Source organism: Haliotis rubra, unplaced genomic scaffold (assembly GCF_003918875.1).
Source record: "Haliotis rubra isolate DU_JTF1 unplaced genomic scaffold, ASM391887v1 Scf1148, whole genome shotgun sequence".
In the NCBI taxonomy this organism is placed as follows: domain Eukaryota; kingdom Metazoa; phylum Mollusca; class Gastropoda; order Lepetellida; family Haliotidae; genus Haliotis; species Haliotis rubra.
Window position 1 is genome coordinate 163,008 of NW_025765057.1, and position 23,734 is coordinate 186,741.

The following is a 23,734-nucleotide window of genomic DNA, read 5'->3' on the forward strand; positions in this document are numbered from 1 at the left end:
AACAACTCACATACTGCACACAAGAACAACAGTTACGTAAATCATTGCTTATTATGGTCAAGCACTGGATTACCTGGTCCAGGCTCAATTATTTACAGATCAACGTCATATAGCTTGAATATTGCTGTATGTTGCGTTAAACAACAGACAGTATTATGTGAAAGCTCGTACATACCAGTATCACCAACACATCCTTTGCCACACCATGGTGACGTGTACAAGCCTACAAAGTGTGTTAGTAAATTTACATGATCATATCATCATCCCACTTGTCCCGGAGTGAAAGGTCGGATGAACCTGTTGGTGATATTTACAATGTCACGGCTGAACCTGTTTGTGATATTTACAATGTCACGGCTGAACCTGTTTGTGATATTTACAATGTCACGAATGAACCTGTTTGTGATATTTACAATGTCACGGCTGAACCTGTTTGTGATATTTACACATATGAACCTGTTGTGATATTTACAATGTCACGTTACTGCTACATGATATATAATTTACGTTTCCTTTATCGAGGATCCTTTACAAAGCGTGCCCCTTGACGAAATGTTCATTGAACAAGTTATATTTTTTTTTCAACACCGTCTCCAGATATATTTTTAACCACTAAAATGTACTGATATTAATTTTATAAGCGTGTTGATGTATACCTAGTTTGTGTTCACAGGTACATAACGTTCATTCCATATCATGTGCAAGCCACGTTCCTACAGTACGTCCCTGCCTTATGACGTGTTCATGTGTATATATTTACAGGAAAATTTTTCCTTATGACTGGCTTCATCTCACATATATTTGTGAAAACAGAATTGTCCAGTCAGATTTTACAACTAGCTTCAACTTCAAGGTCTTGAACATTTACAACTCACGAGCAAGGATTGATGCTAAATGTGTGATTGGAAACCACAGTCATAAATTTCTGTCGCGCCAAGGGGCCTGAACTCTACGTTACAGACCAGTATCCTTCCAAAGGGCAGATAATTCTGTACCGCTACCAAACACAATTACTCAGATACTTAAAAACACAGCGGGTGAACCGCCATGGTTACAAATATCGTTGTCAGTCACGTATGTTTCCCGTCTTCAAATGTTTTGAAAAATTAAATAAGCACAAACACGTATGTGAAAAAATACAAAATATTTTATTGACATTGACATTAACTTTTTCGTAGTTTATAATAGTTTTGTATTTCCTTGGTTACATTCTGTATATAATTTCCGATTGTCGATCGCATGAAGGAGGAGTATACTTGAGATGACACCTGAATCTTTGGTCGTTTGAATTTGCCGTGCGCGTTGGATACCATGCATACAAGTTCCGGGTCACTGACGCGCATGTCCAGGAAGTTGAACAGCCTTCTGGTTTCATTGAGCATGTTGGTCTGGAGGTCTCGGTACTGCATAATGAGGAGTGGCCCATCGAATTTCAGCCAATCAGTGTTCATGTCCACCCACCCACGTGACTGGAGAGAGACGTACGTTTGCCAGCCTGTAAACCAATATGGGGAATTATCAAGTGTACATGTACATGTTGTGACATTGGTAGTAGCAGCAGAATGATCAGGAGAAGAAGTAGCAGCAGAAGTTGTAGCAGTAGAAATAGCAATAGCAGAAGCGGTAGTAGCAGCGTAAATATAGAACCAGCGTAAATATAGACTGCAATATGTGTGGTATCAGCAGTAGTCGAAGTAGTAGTAGGAGTAGTAGTTGTAGTTGTAGTAGTGGTGGTAGTTTGTTTCTTTGTTGACGTCGCACTCAGCAATATTCCAGCTATATGGCGGCGACTTCAAGTCTGGACCAGACAATGCAGTGATCAACAGCATGAGCATCGATTTACGTAATTGGGAAACGTTGACATGTGTCAACCAAGTCAGCGAGCCTGACCACCCGATCCCGTTAGTCGCCTCTTACGACAAACATGGGTTGCTGAAGATCAATTCTAACCCGGATTTTCAGGGATACTATATGTTTGTCAAGTTGACTTATATTTTGTCGTAAATAGTAGCGACAAATCCCTTTCCGCATCATACAAATATCAAAGGATTTCGCTGCAACCGAAAGACAAAAGAAGTAAAGAAGATTTAAAAAAGTTAACACCACAATGACGGGGTCTTCTCACTGCACTGTTGCTAACAGAAACTTCCAAACCATCAATTACCAGCTCTGAACTGTCAAAAATACCATCAGTGTCACTGTTATTACGTTACAGGGCGACACCGGACTAGAACGAGTTGTGAGATAAATGGTATCTCACACCATATCTTGCTCACCTTCTCTACAGAAATATGCGCAATGCTTTTATACGTTTTAGATTAGGCCTGAATGATTTATCAATTAACCGTGGAAGATACTTTTCTATTGAAAACAAACAAACCAAAGATTATGTCCATTCTTTTATTTATTGAAGATGAATTCGATTTTATGTTTATTTGTCCTGTACATGAAAATCTAAGAAATAATTATCTTCCGCAACTGTCTTCATCTCAAATCAATGTTTAACTATTGTCTTCCTTACTTTCCTGCAAAAAACCTCCAAAACAACACAAAGTAGCCCTATTTATTTACAATGCATTTTTGTTAAGAAAAAAATTGATCAGTCAGAAAGTTGCTTTATATATGTCATTGTTAATATAGATCTCTTTTTGTATATGGGCCTATGGCCTTTCATGCCATAAAGAAATTGAAATTGACAGACACTCTTTTAGTAATCTCTATATCTCATTAGACATAAACTTGGTAACCGGTGAGACACGTCAGAGGTTTTCGTAAGATCTTGAAAAGACTTCTAACTGAAAGAAGCGCAGTGATGGCTTGACTGGGCTACTGTCTGGAAACTGCATTCATTCATTCAATCATTCATTCATTCATTCATGCATTCATTCATGCATTCATTCATTCATTCATTCATTCATTCATTCATGCATTCATTCAATCATTCATTCATTCATTCATTCATTCAGGAAGAAAATAACTAGTTCTCATTCTTTTTAGCAAACATTGAGCAGTGAAGAAAATGAACGTCTTGAAATGAACGTGTCATATGAGTAAAATATATTTATTTCCCCGCCAAATATTTAATACTTGAAACACTAATGACTTGACTGATAGATAACCCGATGATTAAAGCAGGCAATGGGCAAGTCCCAGGTTCCACTCTCAAATGTGTAAACCCTGATGTTTGTCTGATGTTTGCCCGTCCTCAACTAGATAACCCCCATGCCCGTCCTCAACCTACCTTTGGCAAAGTCATGTGGAAGGGCATGACCTCTGTGACCCCCATTACGCCGGTTGAACTCCGCCAGGAGGGAGTCGAAGGGGTCCCGGATGAGGAGCACGGCACGAGAGAACGCCCGGCGATGTTCACTCCCCCACTCGTGGGTCTTCACCATCACCACTCGGCCGTCTCTCACCCCCTTCCCGGGGAAACCATGCTGCTTCAGTGTGACGTCATTGTACACGCTGCCGGTTGCGATGCCTGCAAGGTGAAGGTCAAAATGGAATTTCAAATACAAATGCGCAATGTTTAAGATCTCAATTCACGTGTACATTAGGAATACATTACCTAACGTATGTCGTCATATTTTCATACAAGTGGTGAGTGAGTGAGTGAGTGGTGAGTGAGTGAGTGAGGAGTGAGTGAGTGAGTGAGTGAGTGAGTGAGTGGTGAGTGAGAGGTGAGTGAGTGAGTGAGTGAGTGAGTGGTGAGTGAGTGGTGAGTGAGTGGTGGTGAGTGAGTGAGTGAGTGAGTGGTGGTAGTGAGTGAGTGAGTGAGTGAGTGAGTGAGTGATGAACCAACGATCAGTATCATGGGATTCTGAAATTCATATCCATGGCACAGGGCACTGTCAGGTCCTAAAGACGCAACCCTGCGCAGTGTCCAGACAGCGAATGGAAACGCTGCCTTCAGTGTTCGAACCCACCGAAAACTTTCCAGGAGAATATGTAGGCTGCTGTGTGGGAAAATCAGAGGTATATAACGAAATTATAATAGCTCTAAATTTCATTTAAAACCAACACTGCAGCTCTTTTCTTCACGTTTTGTTTTCAATTTACTCGGAGTGTCAGACGATCTGCGCCCAGAGATCAGGAGGTACCAAACCAAGGGCACCAAGTGAACAATGTGGAGCCTGACGACAGTGTTCTTGGGATGCAAGCGAGACATTTGAGAAGGCGAGGTCCGCATATTTAGCATGCTTTTCCTGAAACTTGCCAATCACGTTGCTGTCAAAAGATAATAAATTTAACACGGAAAAAAAAATTCAATGATAGATATACATTCCCTTAGCTTTATCAAAACGCAAGGAAAGATCAAGGCCCCGTTCGTCAAGGTGATCGTAGCGCTAAGTTGATCGAAACTCCTATACTTTAACATAGACTTACGACAGTCGTACGCAGCTGCGATCGCCTTGAAGAACGGGGCCCAGGTTTGTTGGCTGAAATTCTTCTGAGGCTGTATATGTTACTCTACATGGCGCTTGGCATGAACCTCATGTGAAATGTTGTAAATCGTAACCTTTGTACTCAAAATAACTCAAACTCAAAATATTTTCGCTGACCGATATGCTGATTAACATGAGCTTGGGATCATCAGTATTTTGGGGGTATTGAAAACCCTTGAAGATCCGGGTTAGAATTGATCTTCAGCAACCCATACTTGTCGCAACATGCGATCAGGTGGTCAGTTTAGCTGACTAACCCATCTCATCGCATCTTAAGTGTGTAGATCGATGCTCACTGGATTGTCTGGTCGACACTCGATTATTTACAGATCGCCATCATATAGCTGGAATATTGCTGTGTGTGACGTTAAACAACAAACACTGGTATGCAACAGCTCGTACATACCAGAACAACCAACTGCACATACTTGCCACCCCACGGTGACAAGTGCAAGCCTACAAAGTGTGTTAGTTATGATCATATCCTCATCCCATTTGCTCCAGCAGTGAAAGGTCGGATGAACCTGTTGGTGATAGTTGCAATGTCACGAATGAACCTGTTTGTGATATTTACAATGTCACGAATGAACCTGTTTGTGATAGTTTCAATGTCACGGATGAACCTGTTTGTGATATTTACAATGTCACGAATGAACCTGTTTGTGATATTTACAATGTCACGGATGAACCTGTTTGTGATATTTACAATGTCATGAATGAACCTGTTTGTGATATTTACAATGTCACGGATCAACCTGTTGGTGATATTAACAATGTCACGGATGAACCTGTTGGTGATATTTACAATGTCACGGATCAACCTGTTTGTGATATTTACAATGTCACGGATGAACCTGTTTGTGATATTTACAATGTCACGGATGAACCTGTTTGTGATTGTTTCAATGTCACTGATGAACCTGTTTGTGATATTTACAATGTCACGAATGAACCTGTTTGTGATATTTACAATGTCACGGCTGAACCTGTTTGTGATATTTACAATGTCACGGATGAACCTGTTTGTGATATTTACAATGTCACGGATGAACCTGTTTGTGATATTTACAATGTCACGGATGAACCTGTTTGTGATATTTACAATGTCACGGATGAACCTGTTTGTGATATTTACAATGTCACGGATGAACCTGTTTGTGATATTTACAATGTCACGGATGAATTACATGTCACTGATGAACATGTTTGTGATATTTACAATGTCACGAATGAACCTGTTTGTGATATTTACAATGTCACGGATGAACCTGTTTGTGATATTTACAATGTCACGGATGAACCTGTTTGTGATATTTACAATGTCACGGATGAACCTGTTTGTGATATTTACAATGTCACGGATGAACCTGTTTGTGATATTTACAATGTCACCACGTAAGGAAATTCATCTACTGCCGATTACATGCCTGGGCATTCTAGTACCGATGAGTATATATCAGGTGTTAAGTTTATTGGACTCCTTGTGTTTCGTAATCCAAGATCGCTTACAAAGGGATCAAACTGCATCAAACACTTTATGGATGAAGTTAAAGAATTATAATTCAACACCCGACAACAGAAAAATGTATGAATTATACTATTGTCTGGTGATGTAAATAATGATTTTTACCTTGCAGTGTAAGTTCACTCGTCAATGTTGTGACGCTTTCTCCATACCATGTGAAAGCCATTTCTCAACATGTATGCCCTATCCTTAAGCCGTCTCCCTGTGTATATGTTTACATGGACAATCTCTCCTTGTGTCGTGCGTCATGAATATATATGCACGATACCGTTGTCTTTATGACGTCATATGCAGTGAAACTCTCTCCCTATGGTGTGTTCCCATGTATATATGTAAGGATGGTGTCTCCTTATGATGTTCAAATCGCATACAGTGAGTGAGTGTATTTCTACGCCGCCTATGACGTCTTCCTGTGTATGCATTTACAGGGAAAATATCTCCCTGTGACTTCAAGATGTGTCCCCATGTACAAATTCTCTCCTCTCTCCTGGCGTAAGCAGAGCTCATTATCCCAGCCCGACCATAAACATGTGTCTATGAATTATTATCAAACAGTAGTGAGAGCAGATACCCGCGAAAATGTGAGTAACTGTTATCACCCAAATTGGTAACATTTGCTACAAACACACGCGAAGGCAAGTCAAGTGTCCACCGACATCTTTTACTTTGCCTTGGTGGTGGAGAGAACCCTAGATTGTGGGAGCGGACGAGGGGTTTATACACTGATATAGCTAAATATTGCTGAAAACAAAACAGAAAAATACATTTCCACCGGCACACAAATGTATGTTGTCTTGCACCGTTATACCATTGTACGTGTCTTAGTGGTTACTGTGAAGATCGGGGCGGTGGGGAAGCCTAGTGGTTAAGGCGGTCGCTCGTCACGCCGAAGACCCGGGTTCGATTCCCCACATGGGTACAATGCATTAAGCCCACTTCTGGATCCCCCGCCGTGATATTGCTGGAATATTGCTAAAAGCGGCGTAAAACCATACTCACTCACTCACTCACTTTGAAGATCCAGGTTAGAATATTGGCCTTCAGTAACCCAGGCTTGTCGTAAGAGGCGGCTAACGGGATCGGGTGGTCAGGCACGCTGACTTGGTTGACACATGTCATCGTATCCCCATTGCGTAGAACTATGCTCATGATGTTGATCATTGGAATGTCTGGTCCAGACTCGATTATTTACAGACCGCCGCCATATTGCTGGAAAATTGCTAGGTGTGACGTTAAACAACAAACCAACCAATCACATGCCCTGGGCAGGCCTTATTTGTCAATAATATCAGTCCAATGTCTCGGTCAATTGTTCGGTCTTATCTTATTATGACACTGACGCTCACGTGGGCAGATACACCAGCCTTTGATGTACCCATTGTTTGCGAGCTAGGTCAAGGTGACCTATACTGTAACAAAGGGTCTGTTGACATGCTTACGAGCCTAGCGTTAGATACAGATACCAGATTCAGGTGATAGAATTACGCCCAGTTTGTCTTCCTACAATTACTATGACCACATTATGCGGTGCGTAGTCTCCAATCTTTGTGCAATTTAGTTCAATGACTAGTTCATCCACAAATAAACTACCGCCATATGTTTTACATAAATGTTAACGAAAAGAGCCTGTCATTCTGATTCTGATGTGAAGCGTGGACCAAGTTCCTCAATTTCATGTGCCAAGCTATATTACGCTACAGAACCAGCATTTCCACTGCCACCTATTTGCAGGAGACACACGAGGCTCAATAGTCCATGTTAAATTACTGTACAAACACTCGAACCCTTCTGAGCCTGAAACCTGTAGACGATAGACACATTGTATTCAGAGTATTGGCTACAGAACACTCTTTTACATAATATTGATATATGGTGCGGTATATAGACTGTATGCTGCAATCCCCTGGACACATGCACACATAGAAAGACACATTCACACAAAACTATGTATACGGGCATAGTTCAGTGTTATAGACAGCAGCTTCAAGGGATATAGATCAACAGAATGGAGCTCGTCGTGAAGTCTTTCTTTGCGATAAAATTAATTAAAGAACATTCATGTGTTTGACCTTCTTGGTTGTGAGTGAGTGAGTTTCAGGTAAATCACTGTTTGTGAGTTTAATCAGGAGAGACCAAAGTGAATCATGCTGGTGAAAGGGAAAAGTATACTTTCTCATGGATATGCATTAAACAAACATTAAACAATTTGATCTGATCCTATTCTACCGCCCCGAACATCGTATCAACTGTGAGTAGACTTATTATGGTCAGTCTATGGCAATATCCCCAGCGTTCAAACATGTTATCAACATAATTTGTTGAAATTTGAGGCATTAATAATATTCTTCCTCTACCACTGAACTGTTGCTAAACAATAGACACTAAATAAGATTTGGTAACAGAAACAAAGATCTGATATTGACAAGATTATATAGAAATTTATGCCTCATCAGTATGACCCCGTGTACTCAATAATATATTTACGAGTCACCCACACAAAGACCGGACCATGACACAGGGAAACTCCAGGTAATAAAAGGTTCTTGACACAAGTCGCCATCGTCCAGCTGACTACTTTCAGTTTAAAGCAAAACAATACGATGACGTCACATGAAATTTATCACATAAACCACAAAGCCCTAAACCCTCTTCTCCGTGTGCAACGGAAGATCATACTTGACAGTTTTACACCAACACCCTTTCTTATGCTAATGTTTGTCCATCTGTATATCACTTAAGTTTGGCTGTTTTTATATCGACTTAAACTACCAGGACAAACCTTATTATTGATTTAGACACGCTATAAAACCAAGTAACAGACTTTGACTGACACAACAAACTGTAATGGAGCTTTGGTTTTCGTTTTTCGTCTGTGAGGAATTTTGTTTAAAAACATTAACCAACAAGTTCCTCGTATTTCTGTTCAGTCGATTCGTGTATCCGAACATATGTTACACTTCCATTGAGTGAGTGAGTGAGTGAGTGAGGGGGTAGGTGAGTGAGTGAGGGAGGGAGTGAGTTGTTGAGTGAGTGGGTGGGTTGTTGAGTGAGTGAGTGAGTGAATGAGTGAGTGAGTGAGTGAGTTTAATGCCGCATTCTACAACAGTCTACGCAATTCATGGCGTGAAAGCAATATCCGTGAGACAAGCTTGAAGTGATACAGGTTTCAAAAGTTTACCTATTCAGTGAAACACAAAAAACTGGGGCTAGCAAATCTAGAAACATAATGCGGTCGAACCGGGATTCGATGCTACTAGCTTACGTTCCTGGTGTGCCTAAGGGACGTAACTCTGCAGAGCGAATCGCAGCGCCTTAGACCAGTGGCCTACCCGTGCCCCGGCATAAAGTTCTCTCGAACACTGATGTCAAACTGTTTCTCAAAACCCAGAACTATGTTAAACCGTATCACGATAGCTATGTTCCCTTAAGGAAACCGACAGCTGTTGACTTCATAATTGCGTTTATTAAGAAGGCAATGTGCAAACTTCTTGTCTCTTAAGCCAATTTTCGTTCCCATTATCGATTTAGCAAAACTTTTCTGGCTGAGGAGGCGGGCACTCGACATATGTTACTGAGAATCAATGTCTCTCCGTGTAGGTCTTTCATCCTCGCGATATTGCGATGTAGAAATCTATGTAGCAATGGGCCCACAGCGATTGTTAACAATGTAAAAGCTATTTTCCTCGAGATGGCGGAAATCTGGTCACGTCGTGAGCTGTTCTATAAAAGGGTTTGATAAAGAATCTTCTTCCCCGAGATTAATTACCAATTTGTCTGAATCATGAATTGTAATTCTTTCCACATCGGGGATGTGGCGTCAAGGTCGGAAAGGAATCTGATGATCCTTATTTTGACTAATTTCGTGTTATTCTATTCACGATCGAAGTGATCTGAAGAACTTATTTAACCGCGGTCGGCGTTTTGGTCTTTTTTTTTGGTTTTTTCGTTTAAGTATTTTAGTGTATCGAGTATTGTCCTTCATGTTTCTCAGTCGTCCTGCTTCAGCAAGGAAATATTTCACCCAAACGTCATTTCAGGACATTCAATTATAATTTGTTTACAAATGATGTGATGGATTGTTGTTAGTTGTTTGGTTTCTTTGCTCTTGTTGTTGTTGTTTAATGCCGAACTCAGCAGTGTTCCAGCTATACTGACTGAGTTTAGTTTTACGCCGCTTTTAGCAATATTCCAGCAACATCACGGCGGGGAACACCAGAAATGGGCTTCACACATTGTACCCATGTAGGGATTCGAACCCGGGTCTTCGGCGTGACGAGCCAACACTTTAACCACTAGGCTACCCCACCGCCCCGTTCCAGCTATAAGGCGGTGGACTGTAAATAATCGAGTCTGGACCAGACAATACAGTACAACAGCATAATACGCAAATGGGATACGATGACATGTGTCAAAAACGTCAGCGTGTGTGTGTGTGTGTGTGTGTGTGTGTGTGTGTGTGTGTGTGTGTGTGTGTGTGTGTGTGTGTGTGTGTGTGTGTGTGTGTGTGTGTGTGTGTGTGTGTGTGTGTGTGTGTGTGTGTGTGTGTGTGTGTGTGTGTGTGTGTGTGTGTGTGATCTTTGGCATCAGAACGGATGCAGGTTATCATTTGAAACAATATATTCAGCCATGAATGAGTTTCACACCTTGTCCAGAATTAAAATTGAACCTTGGTCTTTGGCGTGAGAGGCGACTAACGGGATCGGGTGGTCAGGCTCACTGACTTGGTTGACACATGTCATCCTATCTCAGTTGTCTAGATCAATGCTCACGATGAATACACATCGCCATTTAGAAAGGGGTCAAATGTAAAACATGTTATATTTGGGATTACACTGTCACAGTAACGTACAGATGCTAGTACTTTTGGGGATGAGTCCCATCCGGAATTCAAACCCACACCCTCAGAGTCAGGCACCGAATCGCCAGCACACAAAGTCAGCGATCTAACCCACTGAGCCATCGCGTCTGACAACTGGATCACTAGATCACGTACTTTGTATACCCCTCTGACGATTGTTGACTCCCTGTCTCAGCGATTTGATGTCTGACTCTGACAGTGTGGATGCGAATTCCGGATGGGACTCATCCCCAAAAGTACTAGAATCTGTACGTTACTGAGAAAGTGGTCAAAATATACGATGCTCATGATGTCAACCACTGGGTCGTCTTGTCCAAACTGCATTATTTACATGTAAATAGCTGTCTATTCTCGAATGCAGCGTTGAACAAACAAACAAACAAGCGTAAATACGGTGCACATGTAGCGAACATAATTCGATGTAAACCACAAGCTCCAGCCTTCAATCTCGACCCTGATTACGCGTGACAGCTCTTGTATAAAATCTTCCCTTGAGTGTCGACAATGTAACGATGACCTTTCACAAACCACGACACCGCATACAGTAAAAGCTGCCTTGAAAATGAAAATTTGTGATGGCCATCTCCCGAGGCCTGAATCAATACCACCAGTTTTGGAAAAAAGCTCTGGAATAACCCTTAATACCTATATCTGAAGTTTTAAAGTGCGTTTGAATGGCTTTGGAATGCACACAGGGTTGGATGGCCTTTTTGTTTAAGCGTCCCTCCGTCACCCAGAATATTTGAGTGCAAATAAACTGCTAACAAACAAACTTTTAATTAATTAATTAATTTTAATTAATTATTAAATTCAGCAGCCTTTATTAACCATTAATGAGTTTTTGAAAACTGAAGCTATTACCATCTGCAAGTTCTCCGCAGTGTAAAACCGTATAACAGGACTGAACTTACACCAGATAATGGACCGCGCCCCGATGACCTACGTCTTTGCTAAATAGAGTATATACATATATACAAGATAAAGTAGAGCAGTGACGTATCTGTAAAGAAAAGGCACATCTAATATCAATAAACAGCAATTGTCATTGAAGCTGCCTCCATAATTAATCCCACAGACTAGGTACCGCCACTGGATTTATAGTATTACGTATTTCAACAGTCCCTCCCAAGACTCGGGGGATACTGAAGCTCTAGGCGTGCTAGGCCTTTGGGGAGGAAAGAGATATATCGACTCAGAGACCACTTGTGATTAATAATTGGCTTGTAGTGGACACGCGTACCGTAGTTTCTCTTATAACGGCACATACCACAGATCATGTGAGGTGAGGTGAAATTGGGGTTGACGTCGTGCTTGAGAATATTTCGCTCATATGACGACGTGCATGCGTGTGTATGTGTATGTGCGGCTGCTTGTACTAACCCAGACTAAAGCTGGTTTTATAGTGCTAGCCCACTGAGATACCATGCCGCAGTGAAGCATGAATACCCCTCTCAGACACATTATACTGACTCCGAGCCGACCAGTCCTTGTTGTACCCATTAATGCCGAGCGCCAGGCAGGGACCAACAAGTACCATACCATAACGTCTTTTGGTATGACACGGTCGGGGATCGAACCCGCGACCTTCCGCTCTCCGGGCGGACGCTCTAACCACTACACCACGGAGACGGTCTCAGTTCAAGTTGGGAAATGAGATTCGGTGTCTCTTTGGAGAGAGCACACATACTAATTAACACCCATGACGTGAAATGCCACAATTAATTTTGGAAAATGAGGTTCGGTTCTCAGAACTATCTTTTCGTGGAGAATACACGTACTGATTACACTCTTAAAACGTCAAATACAGCACTTAATTCTGGTGAAAGAGATCAGGTAAAACAACTATCTCTTTGAGGGACGCTAACACAGTAGACGCTCTTATAAGTACATACTTCAAATGACACGTAAATCCTTATTGGTAAACGGTTATTGCAATGAATTTTTCGGGATATTCCATGGCTACCTCCTACTGAGTCACAAATGGATCATTTTCTTTTCCAAATATTTGATGAGAAATAAGCACTTTCCCTTTGTGCTTTGTAACAGGCCCTAATGCTACTCTCCTAGTTGAATAGTACCGTAGTACCGTTGATATCTCTCATCACAGAGTGAATAACTAAGGATTTACACCGCTTTTAGCAATATTCTAACAATATCACGACAGGGTAACCAGAAATGGGCTGTCGAAATTGTACCCGCGTGGGGAATCGAACGCGGGTCTTCAGCATCACGAGCAAACGCTTTACCCACTTAGCTACCCCACCGCCCCGTCAGATGGGTCCGATGGGTTTAACACCGTTTTAACAAGAATGTGTCTGCTTAATGAGGGTGAAAACCCGAAGTGATACAGGTCTGATACATTGGTGGAACCCATGGCCATGGTGCTGACAAATCTATAGACATAATACACAACGTGTCCATTTTGGCACCAACAACGCAAAATGCAATGACGTAAATTCTGACGACAGAATTAATAATCAATCATCCTCAGACGATTGTCTATCAGTTCTAACCGTCTTCACAAAGGTGGTGAGAAATCTGTATGTACTGAGCAGTGGACACAACTGAAACTTTCCTTTCAGTGAAAGGATATACAAAGACGATGAAACATATATGTTCCATATGTGAATGATAAATCGTCAGCAGTGTCACCAAAATAACGTGATGATTTGAAACCTCAGCCAAGGATCCCACCACAGAATTAATCTGACCTGCTTAAATAAAAGACATGGACGTCAAGGTATTAATTAAAACCATATACGACCTGTGTCATTTCAAGACTCAAACGTTCCGTTGCATTCACGACGCTGGCAAAGACGTTCCTGATAAACCGCTTCTCCTAACAGAATTCTGAGGAACAAGGTAAAGCAAGGTTAAGTGTTTGTCCCTCTAGATTATCACTGCGACTTAAGTCCGTCTTCAAAGATAGTGAGTGAGTGGGTGAGTTGAGTTTTACGCCACACTCAGCAATATTCCAGCTATATGGCGGCCTGCAAACATAAGATGTTCAAGCTAGGGTGTGCTACTGCGCTAAACACCATCCTCAACGCCACTGGGATAACGTTCCTTCTTACCAAGATGGATGTCAGGCATCAGATCGTGGCAAGCAGTACTTGTTCTAGCTCTGGAAGACGATCGATCAACGCACGGTGTTTCTAACTACATTTAACATCTACACATATAATCCGCTGAATAGATCAGCAAAGGTCACGCATTTTAACCTAGTTATGTCTATTTCATGTTCCCGCGAGGGGGACTGTGTCAATGGTGACAGTGTGTTGACGGCATATTTGGTCAAGGTCAAGGTTAACGTTGACAGCCCGGTGAGAGATATATCTAGTACTGGGACTGACAATCTACTGAATCGAGGTAGGATCTGTCGCAAATCATATAGGATAAGTGCTTTTTTCTCATCAAATATTTATTATTTGGCAAAGAAACATTATCGATCTGTGACTCACAATGAGGTAGCCATGGAACTACATGGTACGGGTTAAAGACGAGCTATCCTGTACTAACAAAACGCATAAAACATTTCATGTAATCTGAAATTAAAGCAAAAGGTTCAAATATTTATATATAAGAACAAACTGTTTAATATATTAAAACAAAATATGTTTTAGCATTATTTCAGCAATATCAAGCTGGGGACATAGGAAATTGACCTTCACACACTGTACATTGTGGAAAATCGAACCCGGGTCTTCGCCTTGATGAGCGAACGTTTTAACCACTATGCCGTCCCACAACCCCTACCAATGACAAAGATGATGTGTGAATGACTGCTGAAATAGCTTATTAGAGTGTTCAGGTTTACTACAGAGTGTAGTAGACTACAGTTATACGGTGGAATACATTTAATCGAGTAACCGTGTCACAATATATCAGTTAGGGCGATGTACCCTTATAATATATTGAAAACCCTTTCCAGCATATCCCCCATAAAGAGGAGGATGTGAATTGTCTTCCGTGTCATAACAGGCGACTAACAGGGTTCCTTAACTTGGTTGATGCATGTCATGGTATTCTAATTGGGTAGATTGGTGCTCATGATGTCAATCACTGGATTGTCTAACATATAATGGGCCATTACTAGTGTGGTTGTAAACAACAAACCGTGTTCGTGTGTTTCACCAGAGTGGACATTTTCACTATATAATTTGCTGTGCGGAGTTACCTCCCTTGGTCGCCCCCACAATTCACTGATCATAGACACAAGCTGACAGGCCGTGATGCCTGACACACTGTTCGACGGGGCACTGAAACCAAACTCATCATCGTTACCCTCCCAATACAATGTTATAGTACAGAAAGGGGAGGGCAGCTGCTGTAAAGAGTAATGTTAGCTGTTTTGGCTAAGCTGAAAGGGGCTCTGAACAGTACTTCAGTTGAGTGAGTAGGTGAGTATAGTATTACGCCGATTTTAGCAATATTCCAGCAATATCACGGCTGGGGACAGCAGAATTGGGCTTCACACATTGTACACATGTTGGGAATCGAACCCGGGTCTTCAGCGTGACGCGCTTCAGAGCACGGGTGGAGCGACCACCGCTCCGAGCTAACAATGGCTTTGAACTTACAGTATTTGAGTTCGGGTTCCGCAAGGAGGCCGGAAGTGACGTGTGTCTTTAATTACCACTTCCGTAAATTAAACAGCACTGCATGATGGTGACACTTCAGGAATTAAAAATGGGATTCGAAATCACACACTCAGCGGGTCCTGGTAGATGTTTTACACAGAACAGTCCAAGGCAACTGGTCCCGTTACACATAGCACCTGTTACACGAGTTTTAACATGGTATGACAAAACTGTATGACAAGAGGGACATCAGTTTTCCAATGGTAAATTTGATTTTGCCGCAATATTCCAATAGGTTCACTGCTCTGTGTCTACAGTTCACAGGTTTTTAGTTATAAACATATGTGCTCTTTCTGCGACAGTTGAAGGGCGTCGTATGACTCTTGCGTAAACGTTATGTGATCAGAATTACTACATTCAAAGCTTTCGAAAGTTTTTTTTTTGCATTGTGATTTTTCCGCAGTGATCAAAATTATGTCCAATGCAATTCCAGCTTCTGATTTGTACCATGGGTTCCCGTCTTTGTCCGGCGAACAATTGACTTGACTGTGCATGTGTTTATGACAGAAACCAATACGGATACACTATTTCATAGTGTTCCTAAATATATTTTGACATAATCGGAACTACAATGGTACAACCGCTTCTAGCAGTGTATAATATGCGTATGTAAACGTTGCTATCTTTTATTGATATAGTGACAAATACATTGTTGAAACCCTTTTTTTCGACAGAGATATTCACTTTGTCTATTTACATGTAATATTTTGCAGTACCTCCTGATGCGAATGATATGAAAAGCGTGAAAAAGCTTGATCTATGACGAGCCAGTTGCCATCAAGGACGTTGTCACACCTTAATGGGCCCCTGGGTAAAGGAATACATTGGGTACTTATTGGCACAACATACATAGATTAGCATGGGTTCCTGTCTTCCCGTGCCCCCAGGCAACTGTACCAGCGAGTCCAGGCCTCAATACGGTTATGCTAAATAAAAACGACCAAACACGTTCAAAAACCACGAGAAATCTAAACCAAAACCAAACACATATCGAATATATCATGAAGATGTGTTTATTTCAGTGCTATGAAATATTGACGTTACCAGCTGTTTGTGAGAAGGTGAGCGTATCATTCCTTTTTGGTGTCATAAACACACGCAAAGGCTAGCCAATTGTTCAACTGAAGAAAAACACGGGAACGTGTGGTACAATTAAAGATAGGGAATTGCACAGGGCAATATCATCATTTTTGCCAGTGATACCTCAAATTCTACAATGCCCTCACCATATCTGCCATAAAAGCGTTACCGAGGCCTTGAATGCTGTGACCTTGATCGAATAGCTTCTACTTTCCATTAAGCTTGTTTCAAAAGATTCAAATGGTATCTTTTTATGCAAACTCAATATTTCCTATGGATATTATGAGTGATCCCCTTAATACGAAGACAAAAAACACAAAACAGACACAATAACACAAGTCCCAAATTGCAAAGTATCGACCTTGACACCACCAAGTCTTCACCGCATTGACGTACAATGACGATAATTCGGGCCACAATATTAAACTCGATTACCCGCAGACGCGTGGTCTGTTGTGATCCTATGGCGTTATATTCCGGAAAAATAGAACAATTTAATTTGATGAACGTTTTGACCTTTCTAAACTACTGAAGGGATAATTTAAGTTCATTGAATTATTTATGTCACCCATAACGTCATTTATCTGAGCAATAGTTCATGAGCATATTTGTAATACCTGGAAGCCGCGCAGTAATGAGTAATGACTGAGTAACCTTTCACGATGTTCACATGATCGGTAACGCCATGCATACAGAGTCACTTAATGGCTCAATGATTCACTCAATAACGCAGTGCAGTATTCGGAAACGGTGCATATTTGTAAAACCTGTTTCCGACAAACCTACAATTTCACATAGATAACCTCGCTGATGGGGAGTATCAATGACAGAATAGATCAAGTATCCCATGCTTGATATGGAGAAGCTACCTTAAAAGCAGATACTTTCCGGTTGCACGTCATTGTGTGGATTGCTGTTCATGCTATTAACCATTGGTTCAACTGCCGCAAGTTTGATAACGTACAGAACGCTTCCGATGCTCTGGGTGCACTGGGCTGGGTTTCAAACATTCACTCACAAAGTACGTATCCACAAAATGTCTATATAACGACAAATGTCTTAAACAGATGTTTAAGGTTGTGTTAAGATAACTGCACATGTATGGTCCAGGACGATACCATATCGCAGTTTAACATGGATACGTCACTCAGACACAGTATACGGACTCCGTGCAGACACCTTAACGCCGAGCGAAAGACACGTACCATCGTTCAAATTCATTTGGTAAGTGAGTGAGTGAGGTTTTACGCAACTTTTAGCAATATTCAAGCAATATCACAGGGGAACACCTTCACACATTGAACCCATGAAGGGAATCGAATTCAGGTCTTCGGCGTGACGAGCAAACGCTTTAACCACTAGCCTACCCCACCGTCCCTCTGTTGGTAAGAGGTAGCAGGGGAACTTTACGCCGATCTTCCGCACTCCGGGCAAACGCTGTGTCCACTAGGCCACAGAGGAGATCGTATACAAGATCCACGAGAACAAAGATCATCCTACTAATTAAGTTACGAATAAGTTAGACATCAGTTTTTGCTATGTTTTCCACACCTAATATTTAAAGAGCATCACGCTCTGAAGACTTCTTCCCAGACAGTTTCACAGCACTAATCCACAGGGAGAAAGAACATCACCTTGACAAATTACCCTACAGACACTTGTCTGTACTTCCAGTCAAATGACCAAGGATTCTATACCGGCACAATTACAGCAGGCTAGGAGTGGTTAAACTTGGGCCGTCTATATCAATAGTCTGTCAAAGTAGCGGAAATTGACCTTGTATCATCAATATTAGCCTGTTTAGGGATATTTGCTTAGCATTACAACAATACGCCCTGCGTGAAGACAGGACGCGCCAAGTGAAAGATGAGGGTATCTCTCTGACCGGATCAGTTATACCATCGATTACGACATGAAGCAGAGGAAACGAATATCCAAGAAGAGCAAACATTACCATTGTACGACTGGGATTATTACTGCAAATGTTCTTCTATCGACCCTCCAGTGTCTACGCAGTTGGTATTAAACGTAGCATGAGAACACGTCGGCCTGCTTTAATGATACACGATTTGCGGAACATTGAGCACATATTGGGGATAGGTTACCCTCTTCTGGTTTGTCAATCAAATGTCTCCTTTAACTATTTGTAATTTGTAACATTTTGTAAAATATACTCCCGGCCAAAACATATTACACTTCAAAAATGGATTTAACAAAAACTTAAAACGTTTTCAAAATGTTACTAGGCTAACGACTGACGTCGATGCACAGTCCAAAACACAACCTGCATCAAATACATAACATTTCTTTTTTAGCCCCAATAAAACATAATGAAAACTTTCTTGTGCTTTTGTGTGACGTCACCATGCCATATATATTTATTTCAGCTACATTTCGCAATTTGACGTATAAATAATGCATTATGCAACCGACCCTGGGGATTATTATGGTAATTTGGAGTTACGACAACTCGTCTTTGTTTTCTTTGATGATTGTGTCTAGGATTTATGATTTCCAGCAAAACTGGAAGTTTCGCATGTGTCGACTCGTTCAGTGGATCTGCCCTGTAATGACACTGTAATGACACTGTAATGACATTATCAATCAGAGATATTGACACTGTGCAGCTATTGCCACAAACATCCTGTGGGAGATACAGGGTTATTGTATATATCTGACCGCGTCAATCAGTTTTCAGTTGTTGAATAACAACAACATTTGTTAAAAGTAACATATTGGCTATTTCTCTTCTAGTTGGAGTGATGAGGTAGCCCAGTGGTTAAAGCGTTCGCCTATCACGCCGAAAGACTGGGTTCGAATCCCAACATGGGCACAATGTGTGAAGCCCATTTCTGGTGTCCCCCGTTATGATATTGCTGGAATATTGCTAAAAACGGCTTAAAACCATACTCACTCACTCACACACTAACCATTCTGAACGTGTTCCTAAAGCAAGTGAGACTGAGAAATTATGCATCAGGCATAGCATGGTTTAAGTCAGAGCCATAACTCTGACTCCAATTAATAATTTAGTAGAATCAAACACGCATGATTTTTACATTATTCCCCCCTGGCAATTACACTGGTATTTTGTCCCAGAAATAAAGGTATCTCATTTAAATTAAAAAACATAATGTTTATCAAATCCAAATGGAACCCTGAACAATCCTTAATTGGCAGCCTAGTCCTTGAAAGTCTTCTATACTTGAATAGGACCCCTATTTAATCTATATCTCAAGTATCTGGGAGATAGACAACCCGGAAATCAATGTTGGTCGTAGGAATCGTTTGAGTAGAGAAAGCGGTTTGGATGACTTTGGCAACGCCTCATCCTACATCGTGGGACGTTCCTCGTGGTATCAGTTACCTGTTTGTCTTGTCCTGATCTGGTTACATGGAGGGGCAGTTGGATATCACCAACCTTAGAACCTAGAGCATTGTAGCACCATACGTGTGTATTTCTATGAAATGTAAAAGACACTTTTAAATCTATAAACTATCCAGTGTTGCTGTTACTAATTGTTTGATCGATTGATCGACCTGATGTTGCTGAGTAAATAACGAACATACCACAGTCTGGATAACAATTTCTTGTTTGCATAGTGCAACGTTTCGATATCAAATCTGACGGCGTTATCAAGCCAGTACTGACTACAACCAGGTGATGAGAAGCACCAGATTCACATTAACAACAGGTAATTGATGGAAAGTAGAACTTAATGAGACAAAACCAGCTGGAGAGTAACAACGATATGTAGAACAAGTCATCAAGCCAATATACAGGAAGGATTAAATTGTAAGGGATTAAAATCGAATACAAGCCTGTGCTAATTTTATAGTTTCTAATACACACTTAGTAGGCCGATGGTATGTAATACAATTCTAATCCAGTTATCATAGTCAATAATCTATGATTCGAATTCAGCGGATCACGACACGACTAAGGGAGGTAACGTGAGATTTGCGGTTCGTTTAAAGGGGTGATAGCGGTGTAGGAGACAACATCGAAACGTCGACGTTGCTTTATGCAAAACAAAAATCAACACGACGTTGGCATCCACATGGTTGTATTTTTCATTACTTACTGTCATAATATTCATATAGCTGCTGAATTCCGCTCAACTGAGTAACTATCAAGTCCTAGAACAATATTTATCTTTGTCATACGATGAAATGTTGATAGTGAGTGAGTTTGGTTAACAGGTGCTTGAAGATATATTTATATCACCAGCTGCTGAGTAACCAGTTCTCATAATCAGTGACAATCGATGATTGGAAACAACGGTCAGCAGATCACGACATGACTAAGGGAGGTAACTTGCAAAATGCGATTACTTAAAGCTGTAAAATGCAATTGTTTAATGGATTCAATTACCCGAGCTAGATTCCAAATTCAGTCTTTTTTTAATGCATTTAACATTCTCAATTGTAAACTTTTAATATACATCGTATATTTCAGTAGTCTCTGGTACTTCTACTCCATCAATAATAACTTTTGCCCTCTATAGTAAAAAAAAGTAGATTTTCATGTAAAACCCAAAATAATTATATCTTGAGCGACTTGAAACCATTTAATCACTGAATGTGACAAGAATACCGTGTTACTAGACACCTGGCCATGTACCCGGTACCCAGATGTGTTAATGATACTTATGATACCCCAGTGAACCAGGATAGATAGTTTCGCCGTTTCGTTTTCGATATTAAAGGCCAGATGCTCATTAAGAGACAGACAAACCTTAGACGTCTACGGTTTTCAATAACGCATTTTAATGTAATGCCCAAATGATGTAGATTGTTATTATTCCCTTCCTTGAGTTTGTTTGTTTGTTTGTTTTACGCCGCAGTTTCCAGCTATATGGTGTTGCCCCCTTTATTGTGTTTAATAATTTCTGTGTTTGCAAGTCTCCCTAACATAATAGGCCGTGGGCCGAAGCACCAAATTGTGTCAAAGTGCTTCAACATATCTGGTGAATACAAAGTTAGTGTTTTATAATTAAGGCTGTTATTTATAAAGCCTATTAAAAACTTTTCTTGTTAAATCACTTGCACATTAACTATTTAGAAGCCTTTGAAAGGAAATTTCTAAAGCAGTGAATCACCATGGTTGCAATGTATTTTTGACCAATCAGAATACAGGAAACAGCTATTTTGTGCAGTACTACAACATGGCCGCTGCCATGGCTGTGGCATGTTTATGTCTCAATACTGACAATAAAATCGGTGATTTACTTCCATTTACGGATATAGCATGAGCAAAAGTGAGTGAATGTGTTGCAATATGTAAAGAACTAGATGGCATTGAAAAATCTGTCTCTGAGAAAGTTAATACAGCTCCTAAAAGCACAGCTAAGTGCCATCTGAAGTGTTACCAAACATTTACTGATAAGACTAGCATTGAGAGAGCTTTTAAACGAAAAGTCAAGGGTTGTTTGCATAAAGGATGGGTAGATTCTTCTCCTAAAAGAACTGGCAGAGTTATATATGTTGCACTTTTGGCATTCATGCCTTAAATGGTAGATTAGGTAATGATTTATTTGGCCAATGTATATGCTTTTCTCATAACGGTTGCAGTGTTGTTGACTACATGTTAGTTCCTTCATTATTTCCTTTCACCACAAAGTTTTAATGTAGGCACACTAGATAACTCATGTCACTTTCCCCTGTCATGCACATTCAAGCTCATTCAAACACATTTACCTCTAACAGTAATACACAGGAGGGTAAACAGGACACAATTGACAATATACATGTCTATGAAAACAGTGCATTCATTACACACTTTACACTTGGAAACACTTTTTCAGAAGGCAGCTGATCACACACAAAAAACATATATGATGCTACATTTGCTTCAACTAACGAGAACACAACCACCTTGGTGGGATCAGGAATTAGAAAAACATACAGCATGACAATTATGCAGCACTCAGAGCTCATAGAGATCACAATGTTGACTTTAATATCTTCAGACAGTTACAAACACTCTTCAATTGTACATTTAAACAAAACAAGATGACAGTTCCAAAACAAACAGAAAGATAAATTAGTAGCAGCAAGCACTAACCCTAAATCATTTTGGAAAACACTTTCAACCAATATCACAATCATGTCAACAAATTGAACAATGGATAGATCACTTCTCAAATCTTTTATGCATCAATGCTCCTCAAAACACACAAGAACATTTATCTCCACCTTTACAACCTACAAACAACACACATTCTTTTTTAAACCAACCTTTTTGCGAACAAGAAATATTATTTTCTCTTTGCCAAATAGTAAAACCCCTGATCCATGCGGAATTGCACATGAATTTCTGAAGGAGTCGAGAAGTCTCATTGTCCGAACTCACTGTTCTTTTAATAAAATTTATGACTTTGGCTATTTCCCTCCCATTTAGGGTAAGGGCATTTTATGCCTTTTGTTAAAATCTGGCGACCGCCGATAATTATGGTATATCCCTCATTGACTCCCTTTGTAAATTATTTACATCAATTCGAAATAAAAGATCAAAGTTTGGTGCGATTTAAATAATATCATTTGTGAATATCATGCTGGTTTCTGGGAAAACTATTCTAAAATAGACCACATCTTTACACATAAACATGATGAAAGATAGACACTTAAACATGATGAACTTTTACATGCTCTCCATAAGGCTGGGTTAGATGGGAAGTTTTTAAACAGTATTACGTGTATGTATAATTCACTTTGTGCGTGTGTCCGAACCCTTGAGAGGCTTTCTAAACAATTTTCTTGTAACGTGGGTACCCATCAGGGATGCTTTTTTTGCCCACATGAATTTATAATCTTTATCAATCATTTATGTACAATTATGCAACATGAATGTGGTAAGGGAATATCTATTTCCACTGTTTTTAATCATGTGTTTGACCTTATGTTTGCTAATGATGTTTCGGCTCTTTCAGACATGTGTATTCAAGTGCAGGAAAAAGATGACTGCCCTTGAATTATTTTGTAAAGAAACAGGAATGGAAGTAAAACTTAAGAAAACTAAAGCTGTTATATTTAGAAATGGAGGGCCTAGATCTTATGAACAGTGGTATTTTAATGGGGAATAATTTGAAACTGTCTTTTTTTAAAATATAAGGCATTATATTTACACCACAACTTGTTTGGTCCAGAGCACACTTATGTTTAGCATCTCAAGCCAGAATTAAGC

At 40.4% G+C, this 23,734-nt stretch overlaps 1 protein-coding gene across 1 annotated transcript in view; it reads right to left on the reverse strand.

Annotated features, from left to right (window-relative positions):
• Positions 1-1,129: 1,129 nt before the first annotated feature.
• Positions 1,130-23,734, reverse strand: part of LOC124254049 (WSCD family member CG9164-like) — a 29,018-nt gene continuing 6,413 nt past the window's right edge. The window contains exons 2-3 of the mRNA XM_046687912.1: positions 3,242-3,481; positions 1,130-1,495 (exon numbers count right to left, since the gene is read on the reverse strand). Of these exons, the coding sequence (XP_046543868.1) occupies positions 1,164-1,495; positions 3,242-3,481 (572 nt within the window). The 3' untranslated portion in view covers positions 1,130-1,163. The remainder of the gene's footprint in view (positions 1,496-3,241; positions 3,482-23,734) is intronic.